General features: G+C 46.9%; 1 protein-coding gene across 4 annotated transcripts in view; it reads left to right on the top strand.

Moving 5' to 3' along the window:
* Positions 1-20,224, top strand: part of LOC132392353 (pleckstrin homology domain-containing family A member 2-like) — a 117,729-nt gene that overhangs the window by 58,608 nt on the left and 38,897 nt on the right. For 3 of the 4 annotated variants that reach the window (XM_059966175.1, XM_059966189.1, XM_059966182.1), the window contains exons 5-6: positions 7,232-7,329; positions 10,657-10,797. In XM_059966175.1, the coding sequence (XP_059822158.1) occupies positions 7,232-7,329; positions 10,657-10,797 (239 nt within the window). The remainder of the gene's footprint in view (positions 1-7,231; positions 7,330-10,656; positions 10,798-20,224) is intronic. The other variant, XM_059966193.1, reaches the window with a different exon arrangement.

Below are 20,224 nucleotides of genomic sequence, written 5' to 3'. Positions count from 1 at the left end.
AGGCGAATAGAGGATGATTTTATTGGAATTTAAGGTTGTGAAGGGCTGGACTGGTGGATGGGGAGAGGATGTTTGCCTAATGGGACAGTCTAGAATGACGGACTTCTTTAGGATGACAGTCAATCATTTGAGACTGAGATGAGGGAGGTCATCCTGTAGCAAGTGACTCACCTTCTGACACCTCAACGTAGCGCAGTGGTGGGGGATTAGCAGGAAATATTATTGGCCAGTATGGAAACAGTGGGCTGAAAGACCTTGAGCCATAAATTTCCGTGATTGTTGGATCAACACTGATAATTTGTCATTACTTTGTACAGTACAGAAATCTTAGGAGTATATATATCTTTTTAAAAAAAGCACTTAAGACTTTCACACAGTACTGTATTCGTCAACATGGAGCGGAGAGAGAGTTTGTAAATCTGGTGGGAGCAGAGGATGTTGGGAATGGTGAGGGTGGAGGGGTGTGGGACTGAAAGAGGAGTGGCAATGGGTGGTGCGGGTACAGACACACCCAGCCCTGAGAAAACAGAGAAGCTCATTTGACGCCAAACATTTGGTTTATTGATTAGTACAGAATGTGTCTCTTAAGCTTCCCACTCCCCCCTTTTTCCAATCCATGATTCCCCTCTTCCTTCCCCACTCCCCCCGCCTTCCCACTCTCAGTCCACGATAGAGACCCATATCAGAATGAGGTTTATCGTCACTCATGAATTTTTTTGCTGCAGCAGTATAGTGCAATACATAAAGTTACTGCAGTACTGTGCAAAGGTCTTTGGCACCCTAGCCTCAGATTTTTGCACAGTACTGTAGGTCCAGCATTTCAAGAAATGCCAGTGTCTGAACTAGTGTGCTTTAAAGTCTAGACAAAGTAGGTGTTGAGAACCACAAAAGAAAGGGTGAATGACTACGTAGATAAGTTGTTACAGCCGACCAAACTCTCTCCACCAGTTTGTTTTGTGACCTTTCAGCTTGAGTGCAACACAGATATCAGATATGAGCCAATATCCCTTCCTGATCAAGAAATAGGAAGCTCAATGTAGCATGCAGTTGTGACATCCTTTTGCTATGGTTGCCCTGAGTTTTGAAGATCAGGGTGGATTACCAGCAGGATGTCAAGTTGTGTGGAACCTTTTCCACCTGCTGTTCCCCGGTCTGGAGGCGACTGCCAGCTGTCTGCCCTGGTGTGTGGTGTACTGCCATCTTCTGGGCAGGGTGACCTACATTAATCAGACAGGCTGGCTGCAAACCCCACTTCCATAACTGTTAAACACCTCTCTGCCACTGACTCGCAGACTCCTCTCACACCCCCGCCCCCAAACAAACCCCTTCTCAGCACTTGGTTTAAAATCCTCAGAGAGGTACACAGTCGGAGTGTAGAAGTTGGAGATCGACTTTGTCAGAGTGGCTGGATGTTATTCTGGTGAGGATAGGATGCTCCCAGGGAGTAGAAACAAAGTGTGCAGAAAACGGTTGAGAATATCACAAAACAATCGCTGAGACTTCCACACAGATCAACTGCTCAAAGTACCTTGTGACTGGTTTATCACGGTCTGGCACAGCAGTTCAAATGGACAGGAATGCAAGAAGCTACAGAGAATAGTGGGTTCAGCCCAATACATCATGGGCACATCTCTCCCCACCGCTGGAGATATCTACAGGAGCTACTGTCTCAAGTGGGCTACATCTGTCATTAAAGATCCCCAACATTCGGGCCATGCCATCTTCTACCCGGTACCATTGGGCAAGGGGTGGCACAGAAGCCTGAATTCCCATACCACCAGGTTCAAGAACAGTTACTTCCCTTCAACCATTCAGTTTTTTTTTTGAAAACTTTTTTTTAATTGCGTTTTTAAGTAATTACAGAGTAAAGTATAGAAAAAAAATGTATGTAACCCTTCCCCCCCCCCCCAACTTCCCTATAGAAAAAAAAGAGAAAGAAAGAAAAAAAAGAAAGAAAGAGTGCCTGGATATCGGAAGATCCCCACATGCTCCATGGAGTTTGTAATAACTTTAGTGTATATATTTATTTCTTTCCCCAAGTAACCAATTGTTTCATCTTCAGAGCATCTATATATTCTTGAACCAACTGAACAATCCTAGTCATTACTGCAATGTAACAACGCTTCTCAATACAATGAGCTTTTTTTTTGTTCTAGTTCTTCTGTAGAATTTATTTGTTTTTCTTGAGAATGTTGTGCCTCTAAATGCTTCTCATTACACCCATACATATGACAATGAACTTAACTTTGACAGAACCCAGTGAGCTGTCCTCGCTTCGATTGGGCGGCGCCCTTTCTTTGGAAGGGATGACGTGTTAATGGTGTACCCTGGCCCCACGAGGAGATGATCGGACTCGAGGATAATCCGCTCCTTGTTTCCCTGATATCCTGTGATAATGCCGGTTTTTGTTTCTCAGTTGAATTTGGTGGGTGCAGGGGGTAAGCAAGCTGGGTCCCATTGCAAGGCATCGTCTTTGCTTGCTTCATCAAAGTATGTGTCTGTTCAAAGCTCAGAGTTAACTTATTATCGTGCAGATGATAAGCTGTACGCAGATCAGTGGGTTATCGCATCTCCTGGCGTATTCTGATTTCAGAAGTAGGTTCTGCTGATACCAGTGGAGTTTGACATCAGTACAACGCCAAGTTCAAAGTAAATTTATTATCAAAGTAGATGTAAGGCCACCATATACTTCCACAAGATTCATTTTCTCGGGGGTATTCATAGTGAATAGAATCAAAGAGAGCAGCGCTCTACTTGCTTAGAGGTTTGCGCTGATTCAACATGTCATCTAAAACTTTGACAAGGTTGTGGAAGCATTGGAAAGGGTACAGAGGAGATTTACCAGAATGCTGCTTGGTTTAGAGAGTATGCATTATGATCAGAGATTAAGGGAGCTAGGGCTTTACTCTTTGGAGAGAAGGAGAATGAGAGGAGACATGATAGAGGTGTACAAGATATTAAGGGGAATAGACAGAGTGCACAGCCAGTACCTCTTCCCCAGGGCACCACTGCTCAGTACAAGAGGACATGGGTTTAAGGTAAGGAGAGGGAAGTTCAAGGGGGATATTAGAGGAAGGTTTTTCCACTCAGAGAGTGGTTGGTGCGTGGAATGCACTGCCTGAGTCAGTGGTGGAGGCAGATACACTAGTGAAGTTTAAGAGGCTACTAGACAGGTACATGGAGGAATTTAAGGTGGGGGGTTATATGGGAGGCAGGATTTGAGGGTCGGCACAACATTGTGGGCCGAAGGGCCTGTAATGTGCTGTACTATTCTATGTTCAATGTTCAAGCTTCTATGGATCTGTGGGGGAGAGGATATTGACTGGTTATATCACAGCCTGATATGGGAACACCAATGCCCTTGAACAGAAAGGCCTACAAAAACTCAGTGCATCACAGGTAAAGCCCTCCCCACCTCTCAGCACATTTACAAGGAGCCCTGTTGCAGGAAAGCAGCATATATCATGAAGGGCGCCCACCATCTGGATCATGCTGTCTTCTCCGTGCTGCCTTCAGGAAGGAGATAGAGGAGCCTCAGATCTCACACCATCAGATTCAGCAACAGCAACCGTCAGTCTCTTGAACCAGAGGGGATAACTTCACTTGCCCCAACACTAAACTGATTCCACAACCTATTGGACTCATTTGTAAGGATGCTACAACTTGTGTTCTCATTATTTATTGCTTATATATTTATTATTATTGCTTTTTTAAAATTTTTGTACTTGCACGGTTTGTTTTTTTGTACATTGGTTGCTTGCCAGTCTCGATCCATGCCCACTGTTGTGTACGTTTCTCCCTGGCAGTACCAAATCAGTAACATTTGAACACAAGATCTCCATAACTCATAGCAATGAAAATTGAAACTCTTCCTGTGCAACACCGGGGTAAAGCCCAGACCCACTTGTTAGATGCCCCCTCAAACTTGCCCTTGAGCTTGATGGTGACTTTGTTCCACTTTGGTTCTGAAGTGGATGCTGAGCCCAACGTGAGACGTGTAGACTCTGACCCAAGTTGGGCAGGAGGAGCTGGTGGGTGAGATCCTTGGGAGGCGGTGTGCTCCTTCCCCCCCTGTGCTTGTGCAAAGGGTTTGAGGTGCTCCACTCCATCCCAAATGCCCCTCCTCCGTTTTTGGCTGGTCGTTACCTAGGGAATCAGTGAGGGCTTTGCCCTTCTTCTTGGAGCCTTGAGAGCATCCCTTAATCAAGTAATTTGTCCATGTGTAGTCCCTGGCTGTGATGGAGCCTTAAAGAGCCCCTGTTACAGGGGTGTGTGCTAAACAAGTGAATGATGTGGCCTGCCCCAATGGAACCAACTGCTTGTGACTGTGGATTCAGGACTGGTGGAGGGCAGGTGCAGTGTTAGCATGGTTTGACTTCCTCGTGTTCAAGATGGTCCTTTATCTGGCACTTGGGGTGCAAATTTCTCTTGCCATTTACCAGCCTGAGCCCGAGTGTTTTGGTGTTGCTGCAGGTTGGTTTATCTGTTGAGCAGCTGGGAGTGGTTTAACATTTTATGGTTATCATCAACCCTTTGCACTTCCTCATGGTTGAGCTGAAGGCCTTTTTTTTTTACGAAAAAAGGAATATTTTGTACTTTGCTGTTACTGCAGTTTTCATTTATTGCGCATAGATTATCTAAGATTATTTAAGATCTCCTTTCGATTAGAACAGAATGGTACAGGCTCTTCGACCCAGTGTGTTAGGCAGTCATTTTGACCTACTCCAAGATCCATCTAACCCAGAGGTTCTCAACATGAGGTCACGGACCCCTCGGTTAATGTTAGGGGTTTATGGCATAAGAAAGGTTGGAAAACCCTGAGCTGACCCTTCCCTCCCACATAACCCTCCATTTTTTTTCATCCATCTACATATGTAAGATTCCCTTTGGTGTCCCTAATGTATCTGTCTCTACCACCAACCCTGGCAGTGTGTTCCAGGCACCCACCGCGCTCTGTGTAAAACAAAATACGACCTCAGACGTCCCACACTGCACTTTCCTCCAATCGCCTGAAAACTTTGCCTGTTCTAATTAGCCACAGATAAAGGTGTTGGCAGTCCGCTTGACCTATGCCTAACCTGGTATACTCCTTAAACAGGAGACCTCTCATCCTTCTCTACAAAGAGAAAGCCCCCAGCTCATTTCCTCACAGGCATGCTCCCTAATCTAGGCAGCAACCTGGTAAATCTCCTCTGCATCCTGCTAAACCTCCTCTGCATCCTTTCTAAAGCTTCCACATCCTTCTTTTATCAAGGTGACAGAATACAACACTCCAAATGTGGTCTAATTAGAGATTTATAGAGTGCAGTGTTACTTTGTAGCTCTTGAACTTGATAACCTGACTCATGAAGGCCAACAAACCACACACCTTCTTGTGATCTACGGACGTGGACCCCAAGATCTCTCTGTTCCTTCACACTGTTAAAAATCCTGCAATTAACCCTTCACTCTGCCTTTGAAATTGACCTTCCAAAATGAATGACTTCATGCTTTTCCTATTGAACTCAATTTGCCACTTTGCAACCCAGCTCTGCTTCCTATCAATGTCAAATGTTCAACAAAAGGAACATTTATTATCAAAGTACACGCATACAATCCTGAGATTCGTTCTCTTGCAGGCATTCACAGTAAAACCGAGAACCGTAATAGAGTAAAGGCCACATAACAGGATGGACAAACAACCAGTATTCAAAAGACAACAAACTGCAAATACAAAAAGAAGGAACTAATAACAAACAAACAAATAAGCAAGCAAGCAATAAATATCAAGAACATGAGATTAAGAGTCTGTGAAAGTGAGTCCATAGGTTGTGGGAACAGTTCAGTGATGGTGTGAGTGCAGTTATCCCCTCTGGTTCAAGAGCCTGATGGATGAAGAATAATAACTATTCCTGAAGCTGGTGGCGTGGGTCCTGAGGCTCCTGTGCCACCTCCTGATGGCAGCTGCAAGAAGAGAGCGTGTCCTGAGTTGTGGGGGCCCCTGATGATGGATGCTGCTTTCCTGTGACAGTTCTCCGTATAGATGTGCTCAATGGTGGGAGGGCTTTACCCGTGATGGACTGGGCCTTATCCACTACGTTTTGTGGAATTTTCTATTCTAGGGCATTGGTGTTTCTAAACCAGGCCATGGTGCAACCACTCAATTTTCTCTCCACCACACATCTATAGAAGTTTGTCAGAGTTTTAGATGTCATGCCAAATCTCCGCAGACTCCCAAGGAAGTAGAGGCACTGCCATGCTTTCTTTGTAATTGTGCTTGAGTCCTGGGCCCAGGCCAGGTCCTCCGAAATGATAACACAGAGGAATTTAAAGTTACTGACCTTCTCCACCTCTTGATAGCTTGTTTTGTAAATGCACCTTATTATTTGTTCATTTATTTGAGGTAGTATTTTATATGTTGTCTGTGAATTGTACATACTTCCTCGTGCACCTTGGTCCAGAGGACTGTTGTTTTGTTGGGCGTTGTATGGTTGAAATGCAATAAAGTTGAACTTAGTCACCGAGCACTACTGCATAGATTCAGGCTCTTTGCCCTGTCTAGTGTGTGTCAGAATATTATTTTACCTAGTCCTATTGATGCACACCCATCCCATAACCCTCTATACCCTTGCCATCCATGTACTTATCCAAACTTCTCTTAAATGCTGGAGTCAAACCTGTGTCCACCACTTCCGCTGGCAGCTCATTCCACACGCTCTTCATCCTCTGGGTGAGGAAGGTGCCCTTAAATATTTCACCTTTCACCCTTGTCCTATGACCTTTAGTTCTAGTCTCACCCAATCTCAGTGGATATGGCCTGCTTGCATTTAGCCTCTCTCTGCCCCTCATAATTCTGTGTACCTCCATCAAATCTCCCCTCATTCTGCTACACTCCAGGGAATGAAGTCCTAACCTATTCAACCTTTCCCTGTGACTCAGATCCTGTCTTTTGGGGAGTTTTGAAGGACAACAGAGTGCTGATCAGCACCATTAAACTCCCCACTGGAACAGGTGTTACAGTACAATAGAGAGCAACACAAGAGGTAGAAGATCCTTGAGGAAATCAAATGAAAGGTCTCGACTGGAAGCATCAACTGCCCAGTCTTCCTCTCGATGCTGCCTGAGCCGCTGAGTTGCTGCGGCGTCTCGTGTGTTGCTCCTCCAGGCTCCCAGCCGAATCCAGCTACCACTTGCTGTCTCAGTAAACTATGAGCGGACGTGTCTAACAAAACCATTTCTGTTTTGATTGCAGTTATAAATGCAGGCTTGCGTCGCTACTTCCTTCAGGCCAACGACAAGAAGGATCTGCTCGATTGGGTGGAAGCATTGAATAAGTCCTGCAGGATTACAGTAGGTGTTACTTCCCACTTCTCTTCCGCGTGGAGGTCCCACCCCTGGGTAGCCCCCGTGTGGTCGCAGTGAGAGAACAGTGCACCGTGGGTCACCCATCACCCAACCCACTCTCGAATCACCCACCTCTGGGTTCTGAGCAAGTAGGCAGCTCCCCCCACCCCCAAAAGAGCAGGGCAGGTGTGAACAGGAGAAGCCTGCTCAGCCCTTGCTGATGACCCCACCCTTTGGTTAAACTGTGACTCGTCTGTACCTCCCCTTTGATTTCCTGCCCTCCCACTCCTTCCCACGTCGTCCCCTCAGCCAACAGAAAGCCCACCCTGACCTGACATGGCAGTCGTGTCTCCCCCCCACCCCGATATCATCATCACTCAAACAAGCCAGAGTGGTGGGGTGGGGGAGGGGAAGCAGAGAAGAGCAAAGTGGTGAAGAGTGAAGCAAATGTGGCTCAGGGGAGAAGGGGGTGGATGAACGTGGGTCGGGGAAGAAGGCAAGACGAGGGTGTGGGGAGGCTAATCTAGAGGTGTGCACTTTGGACGTGGCTTCCTCTCACCACGAGACTGGACGGTGTATCGCGGCAGCTGGAAGGGAGCGGGAGAGGCACGTGCGTATCCTCCCCCGCCCGAAGCTGTGGCCGCAGCTGTTCCGAGGGACAAGCCTGCAATGCCGATGTAACTCTCGAGACTTTGCAAGAGCAGTAGGGATTGGAGGAAGTAGAGTTGTTCGTGGCAGCCTCCTCTATCAATGCACGAACGAATTAGGGGCAGGAATAGGCCATTCAGCCCCTCAACCCTGCTGTGCCATTTAGTCTGTTCAAACTAATTGGATTGTAGCCTCACCTCAGTGTTGTGCACTGACCTTTCACCCACTCATCAAACACGTACAGTATGTATCAGCACCTTACGAAAACATTCAAGGACACGTGGCCTTCAGAAAATGTGCCTCATTCTGTCTGAAATGGGCTGCTCCTTGTCACTTGCCAAATCTCCTGATTTGAGATACTCCAAGAGGGAACATTCTCTCCCCATCCTCCTAAGGAGGAAGGGAGAGGCCCTTTCACTATCTTCAGTGCTTCAATGAGGGCCCTCTCCCTCTTGAAATACCAGTGGAGTCTGCCCAACTTTTCCTCAACAGACACGTGGCCACTCTACAAATGGGATCCGGGTGTTGGTGGCACAGAGAGTGCTTTAAGCAATCAAACTCCCTTAAAAACACTGATAGGTTATCAGCCTGAAACCGTCCTTCTCCACAGATGCTGCCTTACCTGCTGAATATACCCAGCATTTTACCTTTGTATTTTGTATTAAAAATGCATCACTAACCCAATGCAGAAGTATAAACATAAATAAGTCTAGGACTTGGTGGTAGATGCAGGCAGTTTCATTGTTTTGTGCCAAATGTTTTTGGGTTCTTGCTCTGCACTTACATCAGCTGTCAAGTTTCCCACATTATAGTGGCAACTCATAGAAACGTTGAACCCTGAGCAGCTGCCTCTTACATGCAGCCTAACTCCCTTGGTGTCTTTAGTTCAGGTCAGCCTGGGCAACGTTAGCGAGCTATTTCATGTTCAGGAAGTGGTTTTGCGTTCTCGCACCCTGTTGGTTTCCTGCTGTCATCCATGGCCTTTGCTCTGCATTGTGCATGTTTGCAAAGAAAGATGGCTCAAACCCCCCACCCTGGTTATCAATCTCTCTCTGCTCCCTTCACAGAGAGCATTGAGTGTGAGTGAGCATCATAGTGGCCAAATGATTGTGGAGTGGCAAATAGGACATTCTCCTATGTGAACTATGGTAGGTTACACAACATAGAACATACCAAAATATGTCTCAAGACACATTGCAGTTATCAGATGGAAAGTTATTGCCACACACCATCAGACGGATGACCAAACCCTCTTTACGAGGTTAGGTTTAACGGGATGCCTGGAAGGTGGAGCCGGCCAATGGTGTAGTGGCACCAGCTCCGGACTTAGAGGCCAGTGTTCCAGGTTCGAATCCGGCCAACTCCTTGCACGCTTTCCATCTGTGCTGGGTAGAGTGAAAAAGCAGACAAAAATGCCAAAGAAACGGCAAAGTGCCAACCGATCGGCCACAAGGCGCAGAAAGGAACAGCGACAAATGACTTTAAGGTGGGCGGGGGGGAGAAAGAGCTGAGGCAGGTTTTGGAGGGTTTTAGCTGAAAGCATGGCTGCTGAGAGCGGAGAAAAAGCGGGGAAATTGGAGGAACGCAGAGATCGTGTGTTGATGGGGGTTTCGGTGCGATAGTGAATTGGTTACAAGGCAGGAGGATGATTTGGGTATAGGGAGGTGTAAGACTAGAGGGATTTCAAAAATGATGCAGGTCAGTGGAGAGGCAGGAGTAACAACTTTGTGGGAGATGGGACTTGGGCAGCAGGGCTCTGCGGGGCTGAAGTTTGTAAGGGATTCGGATACAGGAGACTTGGCCAAAGAAATGACCAAGTATCCAACAGGGTCAAACCATCAGGGTTTCAAACAAACTGAGTTGGCTGATGTGGTGAGTGTGCTCATGGAGGTCTCAGTGAGACCTGGAGCTCATCTCCTTGGCCAGAGGCAAACCAAGGAGATGCCGATCGGTTCTGGCACCTGTCGGAGACAGGGATGGCGTCAGTAACTTGGGGAACGGGGCTTGCAGTGGGAGCAGAGGGTGGTTGTCCCAGCAGTTAGGAAATCCCTGCTCCTCCAGTCCTGGGTTTCAGAGAGGCATTGTGCCAGTTCAGAAGTGGAGGCAGGGTGCTGTTGGGGTTGGTGTGGAGGGGGTGGCCATGCTGAGCAGTTTATGAAAAGAATTGGATCATAAGGGTTAAGAATTAATTCTGATGAACATGGCCCTTGAAGGAGATCATGTACAAGGGTCAGGCAGAGGACTCTTCATTCCTTCGAGCTGTGGTGTAGTTGCTGATAAGAGCTTAGGGACGACTGTGGTCAAACTCGGCCCTCAATATGTTTTTGTCAGTTGCTGTGAGCAAGCACCACTCCCAAGTCACTGTATGATCAGGGGAAATTTTCCTTGGATTGAAAGCCTTGTACAGTTTGAAAGCTCAGTGGGAGAAAGGAGAGTTGCAGGATTAGCTGTGCATCCTCTGCACGTTTCTGGTGGGCAGAGGAAGAGCTTCGCACTTACTTCCTGCTAACACAGTTGCATTAGCCTCCTGAGACCCCACGACTGGCCCCTCTCCAACCAGGCCAGTGACTTCTCACCCGATGAAGTGCCAGGGTATGTGGGACCTTCCCCCCCCCCCCCCAACAGTGAAGGGGGAGGCTGCTGGAGCTTTTGGCTTCCTTGGTAAATGTCCTCTTATGTTGGCAGGTCCCAAAGGGCAAGACAAATGACCCTCAGCCGAGCACCGAAATTAATAAACCTCCAGCGGAAGCTCAGACTGGGCGGAAACAGATCCCCTACAAGACAGAAATCATTGGAGGCGTTGTAGTGCAGACGCCCATCACTCAGGTGAGAGGAACTCTCTTTGCCACAAGCCCTCCTCGCCTCTCCCACCCACTCAAGTGCTTTTATACCATGCAGAGTTTTACCATGATGGATCAGAAACCCTGTTCTTGCCAACTGCTTGGATTCGCGTTGCCCCTTCGATGGGAGAAGCGACACCATGGAGCCTCGGAGAGGGTGGTAGATGGAACTAGAGGGCAGAAGTGATGAAGGAATGGCCTTCGAAGAGAAACAGACGTGAGTTTCTTGGTGGCCCTTCGCCACAAGGAACAGTAACAGACAACAGAGTTGTTGAAACAGGAAATCTTATCGCTAATTTTCAACAGCAAGCTTTCACATTAGTTAACTCATGAGAATGAGCAAGGAGGCCTTTTGAGAGGGCAAGAGCCCAGAGCTTTGGATCATTGATCCAGAGCTGAGAGTTCTAATCCCAGCATGGAAATGCGAGTATTTAAACAGATTGTTGTTAAAATCCCGTTTGGTTCCCATATTCCTAAAGAGCTGAAAATCTCCCTAGTGTTGTCTGTTTGTGACTCCAGGCACATCATTGCGGTCTAGTCTTACTTGACTCTCAATTCAGGACCAACTGGGGCGTAGTAGAGGGTTGCAGCCTAAAGGGTCTTGGTCCAAAATGTAGTCAGTCTACTCCCCATCGTAGATGCTGCCTGAGCTGCTGAGTTCTTCCAGCATTCAGTGTGTATTGCTCTGGATTTCCAGCATCCGAACAATCTGGTTATGGGTTGTCGGCACTGCCAGTACTGTCCATGCCCTGTAAATAGAACCATGTGACACATGAGGCAATCCCACCCTTTGGATCTCTCCGCCTTGTGATCAAAATAAAGTTCGTTTGCGTCTGCCTGGACAAGCAGGGAGCATGAAATACTGGCCTGATGTTTGTGCTCAGAGCCCGGCAACTCTGACCCAGAGCCGGGTGCTCATGGACACAGTGCAGCTGAGCGTTGAGAAGGGAGGTGGAGAGTTGGAGTGGAGGGATTTACTACAAGCGGAACCTACAGCCGTTGGGTCAAAGGGATGGGGAGTGTGGCCAAGGATTCGGAGTCTGGGTGGTTCAGATGGTCGTGTGACATTGAGGTTACAGAGAAAATGATGCTTGGATCTGCAGTGGAAACTATTTCACTCTGAGAATATTGATGATGGTAATTATTATTGCCATGTGCTAAGATGTGAAAAGTTTTTGCTTGTGTGCCATCCAGACAGATTTTGAGGTATTACAGACTGAGGAGAAAAGCAGACTATAGAGGAAAAGTGCAGCTCAGACAGACAAACTGTATTGGTCTGTACCGTTCATTTGGATTCGTCAGCTGTGTGCAGAAAGGGAGCTGCGCTATGTGGGCTTGTCATATCATACTGCTGTGGTCTGTTTACCTGTGTAGACAGCTAGGATGCAACATCCATGCTCACATGATTAGATAAAAGAGAGAATGAGAATTGCAGCTTGTATGCTGAATTCGCTATCTGATATTAAGTTGAATCATTTGAACCGTGGTTGACTTGATCAACGAGGGGGCCTAAAGAGTGGAATGGAGTCTGTCTCTGTCCTCATGCCAGACGTGTGTGCTTTCTACTCTGCTGCAGCTGCTTCCCATTAGTCCAGGAGTGCACAGCTTAAGTGTGGAGTCGATTTGACCTTTGACTCGTGTGCGGGGCCTGGATTTGCCGCACTGTAGTTCATCAGACCAGCATTGTTGTAATTGCATCTCTTGCGGCCAGGGAAGCAGACTGCTGGTCTTGCAGATTTGCATGCAGTGATGAGCGAGTGTGACATGTGCATCCTTGCCCTGTGCCTGAAGTTTATGCAAACTGTACTCAAATTCTTTTGGCACGTTTACACGAAGCTCTTCCAAGAAAGCAAGAGCCTTTGCATTTTGGCTGTTCGGCTGCTCGATAGTTAAGGGAAGGTCCCTAAAGGATGACAGACCATAGTGGAGCAGCAACACAGAGGCTGTGTACAAGAAGGGCCAGAGTCGCTTCTACTTCCTGAGGAGACTGAGGCCCTTTGGAGTATCAGGCTCTCTGTTGACGCCAGTACAATCTTCTATTTGAAGGTGCCCTGGGACAGTAGCGTCAACACGGGTGATGCCAACAGGCTCAATAAACTGATTAGAAAGGCTGGCTCTGTTACAGGACTCCAGATAGACACACTAGAGGCTGTGATAGAACAAAGGACTCTCTGGAAAATACTGGCAATTCTGGAGAATGTTTCTCACCTTCTGTATTCCACCTTGGCTGATCAAAGGAACACTTCTAATATAGACTGAGACAACTGTGCTGCCCCAAAGAATGCTATATTCTTGCCCTCTGCCATTAGGCTCTATAATGAGTCAACCTATAGCCAGGGAAGTGATGCCCCCACTCCTGATAGACTGTTTGTGGTAACTTATCTTTTATTATTTTGTACTTCTTTTCTACTTATCTATATATCTGCATACTTGTAATGATACAGTGACACTAATCTCCCTTGGGGTCAATGAAATATCTGTCCATCTAATGCCAAAACCCTCTGCTTTGACGTGGTAAAATCTACTTCAAAATATAATAAAGGTGCATGAAATCTAATGCACTCTGAATATGGGGTTAGAATGTCATTGGTTGGGAGATGGTCTGATTCGATGCTTAAAAGAGGGCTTCAGTAACACTGTGTTTTGTTTATATGACACTGTTAACATGGAATCTCGGGGAGATAATCAGCCCAGAGAAAGAGAGGTAGAGGGGAAGAGAGCTTGAGGGCCTTCACAACCGAAGAGCTCGCCAGCAATATTAGATGCAGTAAGGTCAGGGAAGAGAATGGACGCTAAGGATAGAGCGTGGGGTGACCTGATCTGGAGAAGATTGCAGAGAAAGGGGGAAGACGGCATCATAGGCTGTACGATAGTAGGCAACAACTTTATTGCTCAACCAGGAGACTCTAGAAAGCACAGGGGTGATGGGGTTATTGGTTTGTGTCCGAACACAGCAATGGAATTTTGGATAACCTCAGTTATTTTGTTTATTTTGTTGTGTAATTATGTAGTGAGTAATTTATGTTAATTAAGTTTATGTTTGATGTGTACTATGGTGGTGCTGCTGCTCAAGCTGATTTTCATGGCATTTACACACTGGGTACGTACGTCCAAGACAGTAACCTTGAGCGTGATTACTCGATGGGTTCAGAAGAGCTTTGCAGCAAATCCCACAGGTAACAAAGGCGTGGAAGAAGATCTCAACAGCCGTTTACCTGAGGGATTAAGGATCAACTTTACTCACCATATACAAGTCCTATGTAAAAGTTTTTGGCACATATCTATAGCTAGGGTGCCTAAGATTTTTGCACCGTACTGTATTGGTCAACGTGGGGCAGAGAGCAAATTTGTAAATCAGGCAGGAGCAAAAGGTGTTGGGAATGACGAGGGTGGAGCGCGGTGGGAGGAGTGAAGAGAGGTGGCAGAGACGGGCTGGCGTAGGTGCAGACACACCCAGCCCTGAGACACCAGACAAGGCCACCTGCTTTACCAAACAATTGGTTTATTGATCATTACTGAATGTCTCTCTGGTGCTTCCCGCTCCCTCCCCTCTCCCTGCCCCCTTCTCATTGTCAGTCCACCCCGAGACCCATATCAGAATCAGGTTTACCATCACTCTTTTTTTTGCGGCAGCAATACGGTGCAATACATAAAATTACTGCGGCACTGTGCAAAAGTCTTATGCACCCTGGCTATAGATATGTGCCTCAGACCTTTGAACAGTACATGTATTGGCATTTGCTGTGGTGTGTTGGTTAGGGTGTGTCATGCAACAAACAAACAACATTCATCAAGTATAAAGAATGAAGATAAAATAAAAATAGTCGGAGGCTAAAGTGGGGATATGGAATAAAATGTGTATGACTCCACACTGGCGTGTATTTACGATGTAAGCAGCATTTCCCACAAGTGGTTTGACATGTTTACAGCTGGCAGGTCATGGGTAGAGGGGTGGTGGTGGGCTAGCTAAGGGAACAGAGGGGGATGATGCTATGGAGGCATTGTTGATGGTGTCAGATACACCTCCAAGTTTGCAAACAATTCAGATCAGGTGTCTTCAAATCGAGCTTCTCAGTGCACTGGCTCCATGTGACAGGAAGCAGGTACTGGAACTTTGCACAAAGAGGTGGGAGGTGAGACAGTTATTTTGTGCATTAGCAGAACGTGGCAGATGGTTATTTTTGCAATGTGACACAGTAGGAGAGCAAGGGGACTGCGTGTCAAGTGAGAGACCCTTCTTTACCCCATGTGAAGTGGGTTAGTGATCACTAGTTGTAGCAGTCTCAGCAACCAGCTCATCATGTGTGTAGAGGCTCGTGGACACAGGCAGTCGGTGCACAAAGGGGCTCCAGTCTCCAATAGTATTTTGGGTTGGAGGATGAGAAATTGCTTCTCGACATGTGGGAGCTTAGAAAAAAAGTTACTGGACTAGCAACTAGAGATTGTCCAGATCTTCAAGGGTGCTCTGGCTTTCACTTGTCTTTACAAGGTGCAAATAAAGTGGAATGTGGCAATTGCTTCCCCAGGGTAGGGAACTCTAAAACAAGAGGGCAGAGCTCACAACTTCACTCGCCTCAATTCTACAACCTAGAATCAAGGACTCTTGCAATTTATGTTCTCAGTATTGTGTTTTTTTTTTATTTGCATAACTTGTCTCCTTTTGTACGTTACTTGTTTGTCTATCTTTGTTTTTGTATAGCTTTCCATAAGTGTAATCCTAGCCCAATCACGGAACAATTTACAATGACCAGTTAACCTACCGCAGTCCCGGAGGAATCCCACCAGGTCACAGGAAGACCATGCAAACTCCATACAGGCAGTGGCGGGAATTGAACCTGGGTCACTTGTACTGTTGTGCTAACCACAATGCTACCACGCTCTTGGGTTTCGTTATTTTCTCAAATGTTTGCAAAACTGAATGTCAAGGTCGTGTCTGATACTTTGATAATAAACTGACTTGGTCTATAGAAGAGACCTGTGGGGTAAAGTTTTAGTTTGCAGAGGATGGTGGGTGTATGGAACAAGCTGTCAGAGGATGTGATAGAGGTGGGTATAGTTTCATGTTTTAAAGGACACTTGAAAAGGTCACTGTGTAGGAAATATTGAAAGGCACATGGGCTAAAGGCACACGAGTGAGACCAGCTTAAAAAAGGCACCTTGTCCTGCATGGACGAGACAGACCAAGGGGCCTGTTTCTGTGCTATGCAACTGACTTCATTATCAAAGTTTGAGGAGATAGGGAGCAAATTTCTACAGATGTACTATGGAGAGCATTCTAACTGGCTGCATCAATGTCTTTTTTAAACCTACAGCACATTACAGGCCCTTTGGCCAACAATGTTGTGCTGACCATGTAACCTACTCTAGAAACTGCCTAGAATTTCCCTAACGCATAGCCCTCTTATTTCTAATCTTGATGTAGCTATCTCTTAAAAGACCCTGTTGTATCTGCCTCTACAACTGTTGCTGGCAGTGCATTCCACACACCCACCACTCTCTGAGTGGAAAAACTGCCTCTGACATCCCCCTTGTACCTACTTCCAACCACCTTAAAACTATGACCCCTGGAGTAGGCTATTTCAGCCCTGGGAAAAAGCCTTTGACTATCCACACGATCAATGCCTCTCATCATCTTATACGCCTCTATCAGGTCACCTCTCATCCTCCGTCGTTCCAAGGAGAAAAGGCCAAGTTCACTCAACCCCTATTCTCATAAGCCATGCTCCCCAATCCAGGCAACATCCTTGTAAATCTCCTCTACAATCTCTCTGTATTATCCACATCCTTCCTGTAGTGAGGTGACCAGAACTGAACACAGTACTCCAAGTGGGGTCTAACTAAGGTCTTGTATAGCTTACAGCTCTTGAACTCAATCCCACAGTTGATGAAGGCCATCACACCATATGCCTTCTTAACAACACTGGCAACCTGTGTCTTATGGGCAAGGGCCCCAAGATCTCGTTGATCCTCTACTGTCTGGTCTAGAAGGGCAACTGCACAGGATTGAAATAACCTGCATAGAGTTGTAAAACTTAGTCACCACATCATGGGCACTAGCCTCCTTAGTATCCAAGACATCTTCAAGGTGCGGTGCCTCAGAAAGGTAGCGTCCATCATTAAAGACCCCTATCACTCAGGACTTCTCATTGTTGCCATCAGGAAGGAGGTACACACACTCAACGATTCAGGAACAGCTTCTTCCCCTCTACCATTCAACTTCTAAGCGGGTATTGAAACCATGAGCACTACCTCACTGTTTTTATACTGTAGTTCACAGGTTATTTAAAAAATATTATCGTGTATTGCATTGAACCGCTGCTCCAAAGTTAACAAAGCTCACGATGTATGCTGATGATGTTAAAATCGATTCGGATTCTGAAGGTTTCTGCAGCATGTGGGCTGGGCCATTGTGAGGTTTCTGGTTGTGGGAGCTTCCTGTGAGCACATTGACAGCTAGATTTACTGGGGTTGTGAGGGAGGCTATAGAAGTGAATTCCTCTCCTTTTTCAGCTCAACTTAGGTCTTGGCCCTGGGGCCTTTGCTCACAATAACACTCTTGTTGAAGATGAGCACTCCTCATATGGGGGCAAAGTAGGAGATTATTATTCGTTTTCTTGCAAGCATTTAAGAGAAAATGAAAAACTATACATAAGCAAAGTCTAATGAACAACCAATGTGCAGAAGAAGACAAATTATGCAAAAAATAAATAATACTGAGAAAAATAGGAGGGGCTTCAGGAAGAAGGAAAACCTTTTTAACCGCCATCCCAACTCTCTGTTCATAGCTTATGTATCTGATTAAGGAAAATCACAGTGGGAGTGGAGGGGGATGTCTTGAGGCTGAGGTAGATGAGTGAGGAAGAGAATGGCTGAGACAGAAATTTCCCTCCCAGGCGCACTGAAGCTGAGTAACGGGTTCTGGGCTGTTGAGGGAGCAGCAGGTCACTCGTAAGGCAGCAAAGTGTTGGGGAGACCGGTTGAGGAAGGAAGTAATAGATGGCCAGGGTGTCTTGCGTGCTCAGTGGATTGTGGAAGTGGTCATGGGAGTCTGGGTGGGGGAGGACCCCTGGACCGGGTGGAAGGTTACAGAGAGAGGAAGAAAGTTCAGGGAGGGCTAGGCCTGGAGTGAGTTAATGGGCTGTGTGCCACAACTGGGTCCAGGATCTTGAGTGGCACAAGGATTTTGCCCAGAACAAGTACTTTGTATTAAGCTGCGCTGGTCATCAGATGTTTTGTATCTTTTTACACCACTGAAGGAGGGCACTTGGCCCATTGAGTCTGTGCTGGCCCTACTTCCCTTGCCCCTCACTTGCTTCCTCTCTCATCATCCCATCAACAGATCTCAGTTCACCTAACATCCAGCCACACACTGGGGGCGATTTTCAGCGGCCAATGAGCTTAATAACCCCACCCGCTTTTGGGATGTTGGGGGGAAACCAGGGCACCTGGGGCAAACTGAAGTAGTCGCGGAGAGAAGGTGCAAACTCCACAGAGGTCGGGAGAGGACCTGGATCACTGAAGCTGAGAGGAAGCAGTACCACCTGCTGCTTTGCCCTCTTCCCCGCTCCCTTATCTGTACATTCTGAGTTCCTCTGTAATTACCCCACACTGGGGCCGTGAAGTTGGGAGCTCCTTATGGGTGGCTGATGTGGGGATCAATGAGGGCCTCTGATTCCTTTTCCCCCTGGCACGCTGGCACTATATTAATTCCTGGGTGGGGGGGTGACAACTGGGAGGAGGAGTGGCTCGGGCCTGGGCCACGCCAGACAGCCCTTGAACTGAGACACTCAACAGTCACCCACACGTCTGTGGGTCTGGAGTTTTACACAGATCATACTGGGCACGGGTGGTAGTTTCCCCTCCCCTGAAGGTCTGTAATGAAGTTGAGGTCACATGACACCTCAGCTGCAGTGAAGCTACTGTTTTCCAAGTACATTCTAGATTGATCTAGTTAATGGAATTTGGTTTCCTTCGGCTAATCCTGGTTTGCTAATCCAGTGGTGGATATAAAAAAGACCTCCCAACTGCCCTGTGATTGGTTCCAGTTTTGAAGACACAAGGCTGTGCAGTTGCTGGAATCGGAGAAGGCCACAGAGCAGTACAGCACAGATTTAGGCCCTTTGGCCCATCCAGTCCATGCTCACCCAACTCATCCCAATTTCAAGTGTTTGGCCTATAACCCTCTATTGGGAGCAACGGACAGGTTGCTGGAGGATCTCACGGGCTCGGTCAGTATCTGCGGAAGGGAGCGGACAGGCGACCCTCCAGCATCCTGTTCCTCAGATTTATTGCCATCATACTTATTCCTTGTCCCCCTGAGAACCCCATGGTCTTGGCACTGTGGTGGGGACAACGTCTTCAGGTCAAGACCGAGCTACCTCACTGCTGTTGAAACCAATAAATGATAATTCAGCAATGGCTAGATTATTTGTTCAGAATCTAGCAAAGTTAAGAGCAGCTTGCAGGAATTTGTGTCATTAAGGGCTCTGGGCCCCGCTGCTTAATTCTGGTTTTACTTATCTCTTCAGCACAATCAACCACAGTGCAAATTTAGAAAATGCATTTGGCTCCCCGTCACTGTTGCTTTTTCCTCATTTATTTTCTAAGATAGGCTTGTTAACCATTTGGGCTCCAGAGTATGTTTTGAAGCTTTTCTGGGCACCTTGACATACATAAGAACACAAGAAATAGTTGCAGGAGTGGGCCATCCGGCTTGTCGAGCCTGCTCCGCCATTCAATAAGATCATGGCTGATCTGACCACGGACTCATCTCCACCTACCTGCCTTTCCCCCATAACCCTTAATTCCCCTACTATGCAAAAATCTATCCAACTTTGTTTTAAATATATTTACTGAGGTTGTCTCCACTGATTCATTGGGTAGAAAATTCCACAGGTTCACTACTCTCTGGGAAAAGCAGTTCCTCCTCATTTCCATCCTAAATCTACTCCTCCAAGTCTTGAGGCTATGTCCCCTAGTTCTGACACGCTGGGTTTGGACGTTCTGCATCAGTCTGGAGTGTGGGTTACGGTGCCTAGTTTACTGAGCTGGTAGGCAGAGCTCTAATCCTCTGATCCAGGAGACCATGAGTTCAAATCCCGCCACAGCAGTTGTGGAACTGAAAGTCGAATCATTAAATAGAGGAAAATTCCTGTGGTATAACGCATTGAGCCTCGGTGTACATGTTCATCTGCTACGAGTTACAAACAGGAGGTGGCCACTCAGCCCCTTGAACCTGTTCCACCATTCAATGAGAGCACGGCTGATCTGACTATGACCTCAGCTTCTCATTGCCGTCTACCCATGGTGACCTTTGACCTTTGCCAATCAAGAATCAGGTTTAATATCACTGGCAAATGTCATGAAATTTGTTGTTTTTGTGGCAGCAGTACAATGCAATACATAGTAATAAA

Source organism: Hypanus sabinus, chromosome 1 (genome assembly GCF_030144855.1).
Source record: "Hypanus sabinus isolate sHypSab1 chromosome 1, sHypSab1.hap1, whole genome shotgun sequence".
Lineage (NCBI taxonomy): Eukaryota > Metazoa > Chordata > Chondrichthyes > Myliobatiformes > Dasyatidae > Hypanus > Hypanus sabinus.
The sequence above is the reverse complement of the archived record's forward strand: the minus strand, read 5'-3'. Positions and strand labels throughout refer to the sequence as shown.